At 40.9% G+C, this 15,096-nt stretch overlaps 1 protein-coding gene across 1 annotated transcript in view; it reads right to left on the bottom strand.

Annotated features, from left to right (window-relative positions):
* The window catches only part of SORCS3 (sortilin related VPS10 domain containing receptor 3), a 620,228-nt gene that overhangs the window by 152,084 nt on the left and 453,048 nt on the right, over positions 1 to 15,096 (bottom strand). The window contains exon 6 of the mRNA XM_024121368.1: positions 5,844 to 5,908. Coding sequence (XP_023977136.1) covers positions 5,844 to 5,908 — 65 coding nt within the window. The remainder of the gene's footprint in view (positions 1 to 5,843; positions 5,909 to 15,096) is intronic.

The raw sequence follows: 15,096 nt of genomic DNA, 5'->3' as shown, positions 1-15,096 counted from the left end.
AGAGGAGGACCAGGACTGGGGAAGAGTGGAGATTCTTACATCAAAACAAGAAAAGGGACCTGTTTATGTTGGGTTTGCTCCAGAGTGTGGGAGCCAGGTTTAGAGACAGGACTGTCAATGCCACACCACGCACTGCAGAGCCACACGCCATGCTGCTGCACCTGCAGCCCCTCAGTCTAGGGCAGTCCTGTGCAATGGATACACAATGGGAGCTGCTAATGACCTTTTAAATTTCCCAGTAGCCATACTTAAAAGGTAAACAGAAAAGCGTACATTTAACATATTTGATTTAACCCCAAATATTATGATTTCATCATGTAACTAATATAAAAATTACTAATGGGCTATTTTCCATCATTTTATTCATAGTAAGTCTTTGAAATCTGGTGTGTATTCCACACATACGGCACACATCGATTTGGACATCACATTTCAAGTGCTCAATAACCACGTGTAACTGAATGGCTACCATATTGGACAGTACAAGTCTAGCATAACTTTCTCCCTCTCCTTTTCTACCATCCCCTTGGGAAAATCCAACTCATCTCCCAAGATGAAACTTAACCATGGGCTCTTCAGTGCAGCCTTCAGTCACGCCTCAGCGATTGGGCTACCCTGCCTTTTGGTTCGCACAGATAGCACTTTCTTCATGAGACAAAACAGAGTCCCCATGGCCTTTAGCACATTATATTGCAGTAATAATCTGTGTACTTATCTGCCTCTGCTACTCAATGCTGATTGTGTCCTATTTACCCACACACCCTCCACAGCTTCGTGCAGTGCAGTGCTGATCAAAGCGGCATCTACTGGCCAGCAGCATCAGCTGGGAGCTTGTCAGAAATATGGAAGGTGTGTTTTAAAAAGCTCTCCAGATGGTTCGTTTGTATGTTAATGTTGGAGAAGGTCAGATCTCGTGCAATGGTTCTCAACCCCACATGTACTTCAAAATCATTAGGACAATTTTATACACGGCAATGCCCATGACCTTCCCCTGGAGAATCTTCTTTCATTGATCTGTGGTGGGACCAGGTGAGCGTGTGTGTGTGTGTGTGTGTGTGTGTGTGTGTGTGTGTGTGTGTGTGTGGCGATTTTAATGCTAGGTTTTGAGAACCTCCTGTCTTCTACACATGGAAAGGGCTCTATCACAGTGGACTGAATTATGAGTGGGTTAATAAATAAAGGTAACACAAATTTCTATATTTCTGCCATACTCTGGGAAGTACATAGAGCAACATTTAATTGTTTTTTCAAAGGCATATCCTGTTTCCATCCCCTGAAGATCTTTACAAAGCTCATACTATTCCTGCCAATATTTATGAAGTTCTCTCATCCATGATTTTAGACATTTGAAAGTTATCTTGATGTGGAGAGCACTTTATAATGAATTATGGCTTGTTGATATTTGTTTTTTAGAAGGGAAAGAAAGACCCATTTGCTCTCTTTATACGTTCTTCTCACTTGCATTCCTGTGACAGCCCAGGTGCTACGGAACAGAGTAGTTCCCGACTCCAATACCAAGGCTCCTTGCTCATGCTTACTGAGGGTATAACTGTCCCTGAGCTGTGACTCCAGCACCACATGAGGTAAGGGATCCACACAGCAGTGCTCCTGAATAGCACCTGGATCAAAATCACACCTGGGAGTGTGCTTAACAACATGGAGACTCCCAGGTCCTGTACCAGACCACCTAAACCTCAACCTCTGAGATGGAGCCCAGGAATCTGTAGTGGAATCAACTCACCAGAGGATGATCATGAATGCTACTGGTTGAGCAAAATGGCCATGAGAACTGTGATGCAGGAAGATGCAGAGAAATGGAATTTTACTGCTCAAGACCCCTTTGATGATAATTTTCAAAATAGCAATTAGCGGGCTTCCCTGGTGGCACAGTGGTTGAGAGTCTGCCTGCTGATGCAGGGGACACGGGTTCGTGCCCCAGTCCAGGAAGATCTCACATGCCGCGGAGCGGCTGGGCCTGTGAGCCGTGGCCGCTGAGCTGCTCCGCAACAGGAGAGGACACAACAGTGAGAGGGCCGCGTACCGCCCAAAAAAAAAAAAAAAAAAAAGCAATTAGCAAATCTATAACACAGGGTAAAGGGTCTGAAATGGGCTGATTAAGGAATAGACTCTTGAACATGACAGAAAAAGTGGAATAATGAAGAAAAGTCTGAGGAAGGAAAAATAATTATCTAAGATACATTATTTCTCCTGATTTAAGATTCTTAGAGAATTTTGTTATTGTTCTTTTAAACATATGAGTCACAAAACAAAAGGACTCAAAGGATCTAGGTATTACTTACTCCAAATATGGCAAATACTTGTGTTTACTTGTCATCTTTATATTTTCCTTGGTAAATGTTCTGTTCAAACTTTTCCTATTATTTTTTTTAATGGGGTTGTTTCTTATTCCTATGCTTTAAAGGTTCTTTATGTGTTCTGGCTATAAGACCTCTGTTAGTTATATGATTTGCAAATAGTTTTTCCCACTGTCTTTACTGTGTCTTCTGAAGAACAAAATTTTTAAATTTTGATGAAGTCCAAATTATGGATTCTTTATTTTATCAATTTTGCTCTTGGTGTCAATTTTAAGGTCATAAAGATTTTCTCCTATAGTTTCTTCCAAAAGTTTTACAATTTTATATTTTACATTTAGAAATGTGATCCATTTTCAGTTAGATTTTGTATAAGTTGTAAATCATAGGTTGAAGTTCGTTTTCCCCATATGCCTGCCCAATTTTTTCTAATGCCGTTCATTAAAAATAATCATCCTCTCTCCACTGAATGTTTTGTATCCAACAACCCTGCTCTACTTACATATTTGTTCTAGCAGCTTTTTTTGTAGATTCCTTGTGATATTCTACATAGAGAATTACGTCAACAAGAATAATGACAGTTTTATTTTTTTCCTTTGTAATCTATATGAATTGCATTTCATTTTTCTTCCTTTATTGCACTGACTAGGACTTTCAGCATCATGTTGAAAAGGTGTGTTAAGAGTAAACATCCCATATATACACTAATATGTATAAAATGGATAACTAATAAGAACCTGCTGTATAAAAAAATATATTAAATAAAATTGAAAAATTCAAAAAAAAAAAAAAGAAAGAGTAAACATCCCTGCCTTTTTCCTGCCTTTAGGGGGAAAGCGTTCAGTATCTCATCATTAAATATGATGTTAGCTGTGGGTCTTTTATACTTGTTTTTTATCAGAAGTTCTCCTCTATTTGTAGTGTGTTGAGAGTTTTGTGTTCTAGCTTTTATTCTATCACTAGGCTATCTGTGTGAATTTGGGCAAATTCAAGTCCAAGCTACCACATCAGGGGAAAAAAAAGGAAATAAAATATATGTTGTGCCTTTTTGTGATGATCAAAAAGATAGAGATGTATGTGTATGTGTGAGTGTGTGAGTGTAAGAAAGCATTCACTACATACCAAAGAAGAAAGGAGTCATACATTTCATTAGGGTCTGTAAAATAAAACATCCCCGGTTAATTCAGTCTTGTTACGTGCGCTTTCTAAATAAAGGGGGGTTAGAGCCAATTCACTAGGTTGAAAGAAGATACTTTGAAGTATTGAAAAACTCATTTTAAAAAACCTAAAAAATGACACAGAGGGCTTCCCTGGTGGCGCAGTGGTTGAGAGTCTGCCTGCCGATGCAGGGGACATGGGTTCGTGCCCTGGTCCGGGAGGATCCCACATGCCGCGGAGCGGCTGGGCCTGTGAGCCATGGCCGCTGAGCCTGCGCGTCCGGAGCCTGTGCTCCGCAACAGGAGAGGCCACAACAGAGAGAGGCCCGCGGACCGCAAAAAAAAAAAAAAAAAAAAAAAAAGACAAAGAATTAATATATACTATACTTTAACCTAAGTGTGGCATATGACATTTATCCCTGTTATATTTCTGTCTGCTTTTTTCAATCTTTGACAATAGGACAAGAAGTTTTCTATGTCTTTTGCATTTTTAATCTCATAAAATTTCACAGCAGTTCTGTACCACAGGCCTTATCCCAATGTGGACCAGAATTCTTGAACTTTCAGAAAGTAAGTTTGAGCTTTATGTAAGAAATTACCTTAAAAAAAAAAGGAGCTGTCCAGCGGTAGAAAAGGATATATCTTAAGCCTGAGCTCATGAAACCTGAGGACACACTATAAGAGATTCTGGGGGAAGGGATTCCTACACTAGGCAGGAGGTCAGACAGGCATATAAAGTTTCCTCCAACTATAAAGTATTACAACCACCACAGATCACATATACAGCTTAAAAATGTTGACATGACAAGCAAAGCCAAGGCAGGGGTTGTCCTGAAAACTTGTCTGTGGGTCATCTTCTGAGAGTGGCTGTCTGCTCCCCTCCTGCTTTTCTGCTGTGCTCCTTCAAACCCCTCCATCCCACTAGTCCTTCAATTTTCCATGTTTTTTTTTCTCAGCACTAAGAGTAATTTCGAATTTAGGCTTCACCATGCTTACGATCAGTGAATTTGAATATGTGGCATTACCTCCCTAAATGTTATATAACTCTTCTGTTAAAAAAAAATGTAAAAATAGTGTGGGTCATCCCTCATCCCTGGCTGCATCAGAGAAATAAAGAAAGAGAGAAAGAGAGAAAGAGAGAAAGGAGAAAGGGAGGAAGGAAGGAAGGAAGGAAGGAAGGAAGGAAGGAAGGAAGGAGGAAGGAAGGAACTCAGCAGAGTGCCAGGCATATAGTAACAAGTGTCATTTGCCTTCTAACTCTTTTAAAAATAAAAATAAAGCAAATAAAATATATTCCCCAAAGTGCATGTTTCTAGCATACATCTGAGTTTGGCCTCAAAAGCAGTAGATTTCCCATGGACAAAGCACAAGCACATCCAATACCTGCATCCAGGTCAAAAAGAATCGCCTTATGTTTGTACATTCAGCCCATAACCCTATGAGGTGGGCAGGGCAAGGATGAGTATCCTCAGATAGGAGGAAGCCAGAGCACAGAGAGGTTAGGGGGTCTCATGGTCTCATGGCTAGTGGGTGGCAGGACCCAGGACCTCAACTCACAGTCTGGTGCTTTGATCTGCTGCACCCCTAGGTCACTATTATTTCCATGGATTATTTGGCTCTATTTGTGATCTAGAATATGCTAATTATATTTTCATATATTTTTCAGATGTCATATATATCGTATATTTTCACATATTTAAGTTGATTTTATCTTTCTTGGACAGGGAAAAGCCCTATAGATACTTAAGTTGGTGCGAAATGATACTTTATCAGTCAAATTCTGTTCAAGATGTAGACAGGTGTACGATGTACAAAGGGGTCACATGTTTGAAATCCTGGATTCCATGGCTGATTTGCAGGGACAATAGAGGTCTTGCTCACCACTGTATCTCCAGGGCTAAGAATCTTGCCTGGCACACAGTAGGCCATCCCTAAATATTTGCTGAATGAATGAACAAACAATTCTGGAAATAGTTTGTCCAGTTACTTTTTTTTTTGGTAATCTTGACTATATAAAGTTTATTTTTTTAAAGCTGGCATCATCTTATTCACCATGTGAATGCAAAATACCATGATGAGCTATGGCCATCCCTATTTGAATTACACTGAAGATGCCAGGAAATTACTAACAGGAGCCTCAAAATTGGTCACATTCACTTCCATCCCCAGAAAATTCATTCCTGAGGGTTTATTTCAATGAAACGTCTCCCTTGGGACTGGAGGCCTCTCCCCCACCCTAGGAAATAAGATGCGTATGGCAGTAAGGGAGCTCAGGGCTTTTCAACTTCCCAAGCCATTAAAATGCAAATTGGGGGAGGAGGGAGACCTGCAGGCAGATCTCCCGGGGGCCCAGCCTGGTGGCCTCAGCACTCACATCCATCAGCTGTCCGCACTTCCATGTGCACCAAGTCCGCCTCCTTATCCAATCCGGCCACCGACCTGGGGAAGGAAAGGAGAGTCAGAAGCTCAGTGACCATGAGGATGGCAGACAACAAAGTGGGGAACCATTCAGGGTTATTACTCAGAAAGCCGCTTTCTCAAGATGGCCTGTCTTGCACTGTGGGGACCCACAGAATATGGCGACTTGCAGCCCCTGCAGGGTGGCTCTCTCTAGCAGCTGTCACCTATAATGGTCACAACTCATGTGTCTTGGAGCAGTGTCAGGGAGTCAATAACTCTCAAAAAAACATAATAGAGCACAGGGTAATGTACTCCATAGTAAAGCTGGTCTAAACCTCTGTCCTCAACCCTTCCCCACCTCATACCTTCCACCTCCTCAGTCTTGTCACACCTGGTTATTTCCACCACTTCCTTCCCCTCTGCCCTCCCACTTGAGGTGTGCTACTCCCTACCATGTTCTGCCCCTGGGGAAGGTGGTTTAGCCTCCGTTCTATCTGCTTCCAGACACTCCTACCCTCCTGAGTTTGGACCTATCTGCCCTTCCTTACCTCTGCCTTGTGAACAATAAATATTTGGTGACAAACATTCAAAATCTGGACTAACAGGGACACAATTCTGGTGATAGGAGTGGGAAACCTTAAAGGTTGATGGCCAATAGTCAGAAAAAGGAAGGCTGAGAATCCTGACAAACTAATTCCTGTGGGCCTCCAACCTCCCACACATAGAGTCCAGTCAGCTACCTCCTGCATGAGCTATCCAGGCCAGAGTAAGACCCAGAAAGTCAGCTAAAAATGGCAACACAGACATGAAAACATTCATGCACTAAAGACATCACATAATCCACCCTCTCCAGCAAGCTTGGACTCACAGTCTTTTTACTTTTAAATTTCATTCTAAGATTGGTTTTCTGGTTTTACAGTCCTCAATAGGGAAGAGGCAGCAAGTTAGAAAGGAAAAGGAGAATTTAAAACAATGAGAATCAAGGTACCCAGATAGCAAGACAAATTGAAAACTTATGAAAAACAGACCGAAGAACTCAAAATCCAATCTTCTACATCATAAATCTACTACACTTCTTCTGATCCTGAGGCCATAGCTGTATTATAGCACGGTTCAGTATCTGACATCTCTGCTGAGGGGCTGAAGGCACAGAATGGGAAGCAGGAGGCCAATGATGTCAGTTTACTCTAAGAAAATAGCGTTGCAAATGACCTATGTTAGGAAAAATGAAATGATTTTTGTTAATGATTATTGTCTTGAAGGGCTAAATTTCAGTTACTTTAAAAGTTCATTTATGTAAAATACTTCTTTCCCCAAAAATACTGAATAAAAGAAGTTTTACTCTAATGCTGTATTTTTTCCCAGTGATCACTGATACACTATCTTTTAATTTTTCCTCACCTCATTTGACGCCAAAGGTAAGGAGAACAGGTATCATGAGTTATATTTGACTGAATGGGAAACTGTGGCACAGAGAAATGGATATGTATCTAAGATGACACGGGGACTAGGCCAGAACTAGAGAGACTGACTGACTGACTGAGACTTCTCCATCGAGAGAAGCTGCCAGCCTTCTTGGCTCTTCTCCCTTCTGCTTGCAATGTCCTTTAGATGCAACTCTCTCCCTGCCCCTTTCCTTCTCCAGCTGCCTCTCCCCTTTCCTTCAGTGCTCAGTTGGTCTCATCCCTCCAGCAGCCCATCCATCCCTCATCTCACTGAAGAACCTTTATCTGCTTCCATAGCATCCTAACCTTGGAGGTTCTCAAACTTGGCTGCTCACGAGAGCCACTGGGTGAGCTGTGAAACATCCAGATGCCTGGGTCCCTCCCCAAACCAATGAAATCAAAACCTTTGGGATAAGCTCAAGGCATCCGTATTTTTTTTTCATTTAAATTTATTTTATTTATTTATTATTTTGGCTGCATTGGGTCTTTGTTGCTGTGCACGGGCTTTCTCTAGTTGCGGTGAGCGGGAGCTACCCTTCATTGCGGTGCATGGGCTTCTCACTGCGGCGGCTTCTCTTGTTGTGGAGCATGGGCTCTAGGCGCGCAGGCTTCGGGAGTTGTGGCTCGTGGGCTGTGGAGTGCAGGCTCAGTAGTTGTGGCGCACGGAGCTACCCTTCATTGCGGTGCATGGGCTTCTCACTGCGGCGGCTTCTCTTGTTGCGGAGCATGGGCTCTAGGCACGCAGGCTTCAGGAGTTGTGGCTCGTGGGCTGTGGAGTGCAGGCTCAGTAGTTGTGGCGCACGGGCTTAGTTGCTCCGCGGCATGTGGGATTTTTCCGGACCAGGGCTCGAACCCGTGTCCCCTACATTGGCAGGCGGATTCTTAACCACTGCGCCACCAGGGAAGCCCTGGCATCCGTATTTTTGAAAGCTCCCAGGTTATTTCCATGCACAGCCAAGTCTTAGAACCACTGCTTTGCATGACTCAATCACGTCGCATGTAATTGCACTTCTGTGAATTCTGTACTTGGATATAAACTTTAAAGAAGTAGGATTCTGTCTATTTATCTTTGAATCCTTGGCACCTAAGTGCCTAGTATATATTAGGTGCTACTGATGTATTTACTGAATTAATGAACAATCCAATCTGCCCATGACAATGACAAAATTCCAATGTGAAACTCACTTGAGGTCAGACACACAGAAGGGAATATATGGACACCTCTGTTCACAGCCTCCCTGTTTCTTTATAAGCAAGTTGGTATTCTTAGAACTAGAGGCCTCTCAGGTATTATTCTTCTATCCTCCCCCAAGGTCAATGGCAGGGTAGGATGGTCAGAATTGGAACCATAATGACAGTCTAACTACGGGCATCAAGCACTATGTTCTTTAACAAAAGAAAAGTCCTTGCCTCTTAGGAGCTTGAAACAAGGCAAACAACACCAATAAAACAAGCACAGAAACTGCTCCTTCATCCAGGATTGCTCACTCCTTTCCACCTATCTAAATCTTATACACCTTTTAAGGTTAAAACCAAGAATCAAGTCCTCCTGGAAGTCTTCCTTGATTACTCTAGCTCTCCCACCTTTGAACTGCTAGAGAATTCAGAATCAAGATTAAACATCCTCCAGCACTTGTCTTGTTATTAAGCTGTGTGTTTGTTTCTCTGGAGTTGGTCCTGGCGCCCGAGAGTGGACACCTGTGGTCATGGTTGGCTTAGTACCCCTACAACCCTTCCATCCTTGGCAGAACTGTTCTACCCAACTCACGCCATGTGGTTTGTCCAGGGTGGTCAATCACAGGAGCCCATCCCTCTGACCCCCCAGGATGGTGCATGATACAGCGTGATCATGAGACAGCTTGGCTGTGGTGGTCAGAACATGCCAGGACAGTTTAGAGGACTTCCTCACGATTTCTCTAACTGAGCTGGCAGGAAAAAAACTGCCTTTCCTCTCTGATCATCAAGTCAGAACTCTTGGGAGAAATGTTCCCAGCCTGATAGGAAGAATAGGTCTAAAGGAGCAATGTAGATATACATAGAAAAAGAAAAGAGAGTTGACATTGGGACAGGTAGTTTAACAGAGAGACAGGGCTACAAAGGGTGATAGGAAGATAGTGGGCAAGACAGAGATGAGAAAGACACACAGGAAAGAGAGAGACAGACAGACAGAGATTCAGAAAGAAACGGAGAGGGTAGACCAAAATGGCAACATAGGAGACTCCTGAGCTCCCTTCCTCCCATGGATACACCAAATGTACACATGGATGTAAATTCCCTCTGAAAGAGATCCAGAAACTAGTTGAATAACTTCTACACATCAGATGAATGAGAAAATACCCACACCGAAAAGGCTAAGGGTAGAAAAGGCTAAGACACACTCTCACCATAAACCCCACCCCTGGCACACGACCACACAATTGGAAGTGAACCATCAACTCTCATATTCTCCCTGAGGAGCAAAGGGTTTAGAGCCCACATCTAGCACCCCAAATTTTAAGACTTGCAAAAGAGGGACGGCCCCCAAAACACCTGACTCTAAAAGCCAGTGGGGCTTGTGTCCCCAAGACAATAGCAAACAAAGAAGCAATTCTTAATGGGTGCAGGAGCACTGATGCAGCTGTTGCTCCAGGGCTCAGTGCAGAGGGAGCAGGCAAAATCAACCATCTCCCCGTCTTTCCCTGAAAGTGTTATCTGAATACTATGACAGCTGCTGCCTGAGGGGTCGTCTTCTAATTTAGCAGGCTTCTAGGGACTGCATGTGAATCTCCCCAGAGACAGAGAAAGCGAACAAATATCCCTCCCACCTTCTGCCTCCGGTCCTCCCCCAAGTTGCCAGTATCTCCCTGGAAGGAGCTCATACATGACTGCACCCCAGCTTTTAGGGCCGCCACCTATGAGATGGGTCCCCAGATTTCTTGGCTTTGACAGCCAGTGGAGCTGCCATTCATGAGTCCCATGGAACTGTAACAAAGAAAGAAGCAGTTCTTGACAATCCATCTCCCTGAGGTTCAGCACAGGAGCAGATAAAAAAATGCCCAGCTCCCAGTCTTTCCCTGATAAAGGTTTTTATGTGGATACTTTAAAAGCTGCCGCCTGAGGCTTCTAATTTAGCAGGCACCTCGGGGCTGTGATCCTCCTCAAAGACTGAGGAAGGTTGCAGACACTCCTCCCATCTTCTCCTTCCAGGCTACTCCAATAATAAAACCAAGTCACCAGTGTCTCCCTGAAAGGAGGTTGTATACATATCTGGCACCCCAGCTCTTGTGACAATTTCATGAAGGATGAGCCCCTGAAACACCTGGCTCTAATAACCAGTGGGCCTTACATTCATGAGGCACAAGGACTGCAACAAACAAACAGTTATTAATGGGCACAGGAGCACACCCACCCCTGCAGCTATATACCAACACGAAGCACAGAGGGAGTAGGCAAAAATGCCATTGCCTTGTTTCTCCCTGGAAGGGGCTTAATTACATACTTTCTTAGCTGCTGCCTGAGGGTCCAGCTTCTCATCAGCCTGCATCTAGCTGCTGACTGCACTCCTCCCCTTGGATCACTGATAGGTCTTGGCACACCCTTAACTACCGGGAACCACTAAGGACAAAGAAGGAGGCTTGGACAATCACGAAAGTTTGAGAGACAACTATGAGCTCAGTCAAGCTGATCAATGAGGTTCATCTCCTACAGGAGATCACTCTGTCAAGACTGGGAGACACATCTTGTGCTGATCTATCTAATGCTCAGAGACCAACACAGAGTCAAGAAAAATGAAGGAACAGACAAATATGTTACAAACAAAAGAACAAGATAAATGTCTAGAAACATATCTTAATAAAATGGAGGTAAGTTATTTATCTGGTAGGGAGTTCAAAGCAACTGTCACAAAGATGCTTACCAAGGTCAGGAGAGCAATGCACGAAGACAGTGAGAATTTCAACAAAGAGACAGGACTATTAAAAAGTACCAAACAGAAATCATAGAACTGAAGAAGAAAATAATTGAACTGAAAATTCAATACAGGGGTCAACAAAAGACTAGATGAAGTGAAAGAAAGAATCAGTGAAGTCTAAGACAGGGAAGTGGAAGTCATACAACTAGAGGTGCAAAAAAGAAAAAAGAAAAAAAAGAGTGAAGATAGCTTAAGGGACTTACGGGACAACATCAAGTAGACTAATGTTCTCATTATAGGGGCCCAAGAAGGAGAAAAGAGAAAGGGATAGAAAACTTATTTGAGGAAATAATGGCTGAAAACTTCCCTAATTGGGGGAAGGTAACAGACAGCCAGAATCAGGAAACACAGAAAGTTCCAAATACGATGAATCTGAAGAGGACTACACAGATACACTATAATTAATGTATATGACCAAAAGCTAAATATGAAGAGAGAATCACAAGCACAGAAAGAGAAAAACAATTTGTTACATACAAGGGAACTCCCATAAGACTATCAGCATATTCTTCAGCAAGAACTTAGCAGGCCAGAGGGGAGTGGGATGATATATTAAAAGTACTGAAGGAAAAAAACAAAAAGAAAAAAACCTGCCAACCAAGAACATTCTACCCAGCAAAGTTGTCTTTCAGAATTGATAGAAAGATAAAGAGTTTTCTAGACAAACAAACACTCTAGGAGGTCATCACCACTAGATCAGCTTTACAAGAAATGTTAAATGGACTTTTTCCAGCTGAAATTAAATAACACTAATTAATAATAGAAAGATATACAAAAGCGTGAAATTCACTGGTAAAGGGAAAAATAGTTACTTTCAGAATATGCTATTATTTTAATGGTAGTGGGTAAATCATTGATAAGTCTACTACGAAGGTTAAAAGACAAAAATATTAAAGTTATAACAACATTAATTTGTTAATGAATACACAATGTAAATGATGCAAATTGTGACATCAAAACATAAAATGTGAAAGGGGGGGTGCTTTTGTATGTGTTTGAAGCTATTATCACAGACTGTTATAAATAGAAGATGTTTTATCTAAGCCTCACCTTAACCACCAACCAAAAGCATATAGTAGGTACGCAAAAGAAAAAGAAAAAGGAATCCAAACTTTCCACTACAGAAAATCGTCAAATCACAGAGGAAAAGAGCAAGAGATGAAGCAAGGAAAAACGGAATTACAGAACAAGAAAACATTTAACAAAATGGTAATGTTAAGTCTGACTATCAATAATTACTTCAAATGTCTAAAGACTAAATTCCCCAAACAAAAGACAAAGGATAGCTGAATGAATAAAGAAAACAAGACCTAACTATATGTGCCTCCAAAAGACTCACTTCAGCGTTAAAAAAAACACATAGATTAAAAGTGAAGAAATTGAAAAATATATTGCATGCACATGGAAAGAAAAGCAGAAGAAGCTATTCTTATATCAGATGAAATAGACTTTAGGCCAAAAACTGTAAGAGACAAAGAAGGTCATTATTTAATAAGAAAGGGGGCAATTCATCAAGAGGATATATTATTTGAAATATTTATGCCAATACAGGAGAACCTAAATATATAAAGCAAGTACTAAAAGATCTGAAGGAAGAAATAGCAATACAATAATGTCAGGGGACTTCAATACCCCATTTTTATCAGTGGATGGATTGTTCAGACAGAAAGTCAAGAAGGAAACATTGGATTTAAGCTACACTTTAGACCATACGGACCTAACAGACATACGGTAGTCCCCCCTCTTATCCTAGGTTTCACTTTCTGTGATTTGAGTTACTGGAGGTCAATGTGGTCCAAAAATATTAAATGAAAAATTCCAGAAATAAACAATTCGTAAGTTTTAAATTGCATGCTGTATGAATAGCATGATGAAACATTGCACTCGCTCCATCCCACCTTGGAAGTGAATCATCCCTTTGTCCAGCACATCTCGCCCATTACTCATTTAAGAGCTGTCTTGGTTACCAAAGTGATTGTCAAGGTATCACAGTACTTGTGTTCAAATAACCCTTTTTTTAGTTAATAATGGCCCTAAAGTGCAAGAGTAGTGATGTTGGCAATTCAAATATGCCAAAGAAAAGCCATAAAATTCTTCCTTTAAGTGAAAAGGTGAAAGGTTTCAATTTAATAAGGAAAGAAAAAAAAATGATATGCTGAGGTTGCTAAGATCTACAGGAAGAATGAACCTTCTATTTATGAAACTTTGAGGAAGGAAAAAAGAAATTCATGCTGGTTTTGCTGTTGCACTTCAAACTGCAAAAGTAATGGCTACAGTGCATGGTAAATGTTTAGTTAAGATGGGAAAGGCATTAAATTTGTACAATAAGATCTTTTGAGAGAAAGAAACCATATTCACACAACTTTTATTACAGTATTTGTTACAATTGTTCTATTTTATTATCAGTTATTGTTGTTAATCTCTTACTGTGTATAATTTATAAATTAAACTTTATCATAGGTATGTATGCATAGGAGCAAAACATATTATAGAGGGGGTTCGGTACTATCCATGGTTTCAGGCATCTACCAGGAGTCTTAAAATGCATCCCCCATGGAAAAGAGGGAACTACTGTATATAGAACATTGTATCCAACAGCAGCAAAATCACATTCTTCTCAAGTGCACATGGAACACTCCACAGGATAGATCATATGTTAGGACTCAAAAGAGTCTGAATAAATGTAAAATGATGAAATCATATCAAGCATCTTTTTCCAACCACAATGGTATGAAACTAGAAAGCAATTACAAGAAGAAAAGAGGAAATTCATGAATATATGGAGATGAAACAACATGCTCCTAAACGGCCAATAAATCAAGGAAGAAATCAAAAAAGAAATTAAAAAAAATCTTGAGACAAAAGAAAATGGAAACACAACACAGCAAATCTTACAGGATGCATCAAAACAGTGCCGCGGAGCGGCTGGGCCCGTGAGCCATGGCCGCTGAGCCTGCGCGTCCGGAGCCTGTGCTCCGCAACGGGAGAGGCCACAACAGTGAGAGGCCCGTGTACCGAAAAAAATAAAAATAAATAAAAATAAAAAATAAACAATCTAACTTTACACCTAGAGAAACTAACAAAAAAAGACTAAACTAACCCTAAAATTATTAGAAGGAAGTTAATAACAAAGATCAGAGCAGAAATGAAAGAAACTGAGGCTAAAAGACAATAGAAAAGAACAGTGAAACTAAGAGCTGTTTTTAAGTTAACCAAAATAGACTAATCTTTAGCTAGATTTACCAAGGAAAAAAAAAGACTCAAATAAATAAAATTATAAATAAAAGAAGAGACATTATAACTGACACCACAAAAATTCAAAGGCTTATAAGAGACTACTATGAATGGTTATAAGACAACATATTGGACAACACAGAAAAAATGGATAAATTCCTAGAAACATACAATCTACCAAGACTGAATCATGAAGAAACAGAAAATCTGAACAGACCAGTTACTAGTAAGGAGATTGATTCAATAATCAAAAACCTCTTTTGATTCAATCTCCTTACTAGTAACTGGTCTGTTCAGATTTTCTGTTTCTTCATGATTCAGTCTTGGTAGATTGTATGTTTCTAGGAATTTATCCATTTTTTCTGTGTTGTGCAATATGTTGTCTTATAACCATTCATAGTAGTCTCTTAAAAGCCTTTGCGTATGCTAACACATATATATGGAATCTAAGAAAAAAAATGTCATGAAGAGACTAGGGGTAGGACGGGAATAAAACACAGACCTACTAAAGCATGGACTTGAGGATATGGGGAGTGGGAAGGGTAAGCTGTGACGAAGTGAGAGAGTGGCATGGACATATATACACTACCAAATGTAAA

Source organism: Physeter macrocephalus, chromosome 20 (genome assembly GCF_002837175.3).
Source record: "Physeter macrocephalus isolate SW-GA chromosome 20, ASM283717v5, whole genome shotgun sequence".
NCBI classification, from domain to species: domain Eukaryota; kingdom Metazoa; phylum Chordata; class Mammalia; order Artiodactyla; family Physeteridae; genus Physeter; species Physeter macrocephalus.
Note: the sequence above shows the minus strand (reverse complement) of the source record. Positions and strands in the feature narration are given on the sequence as shown.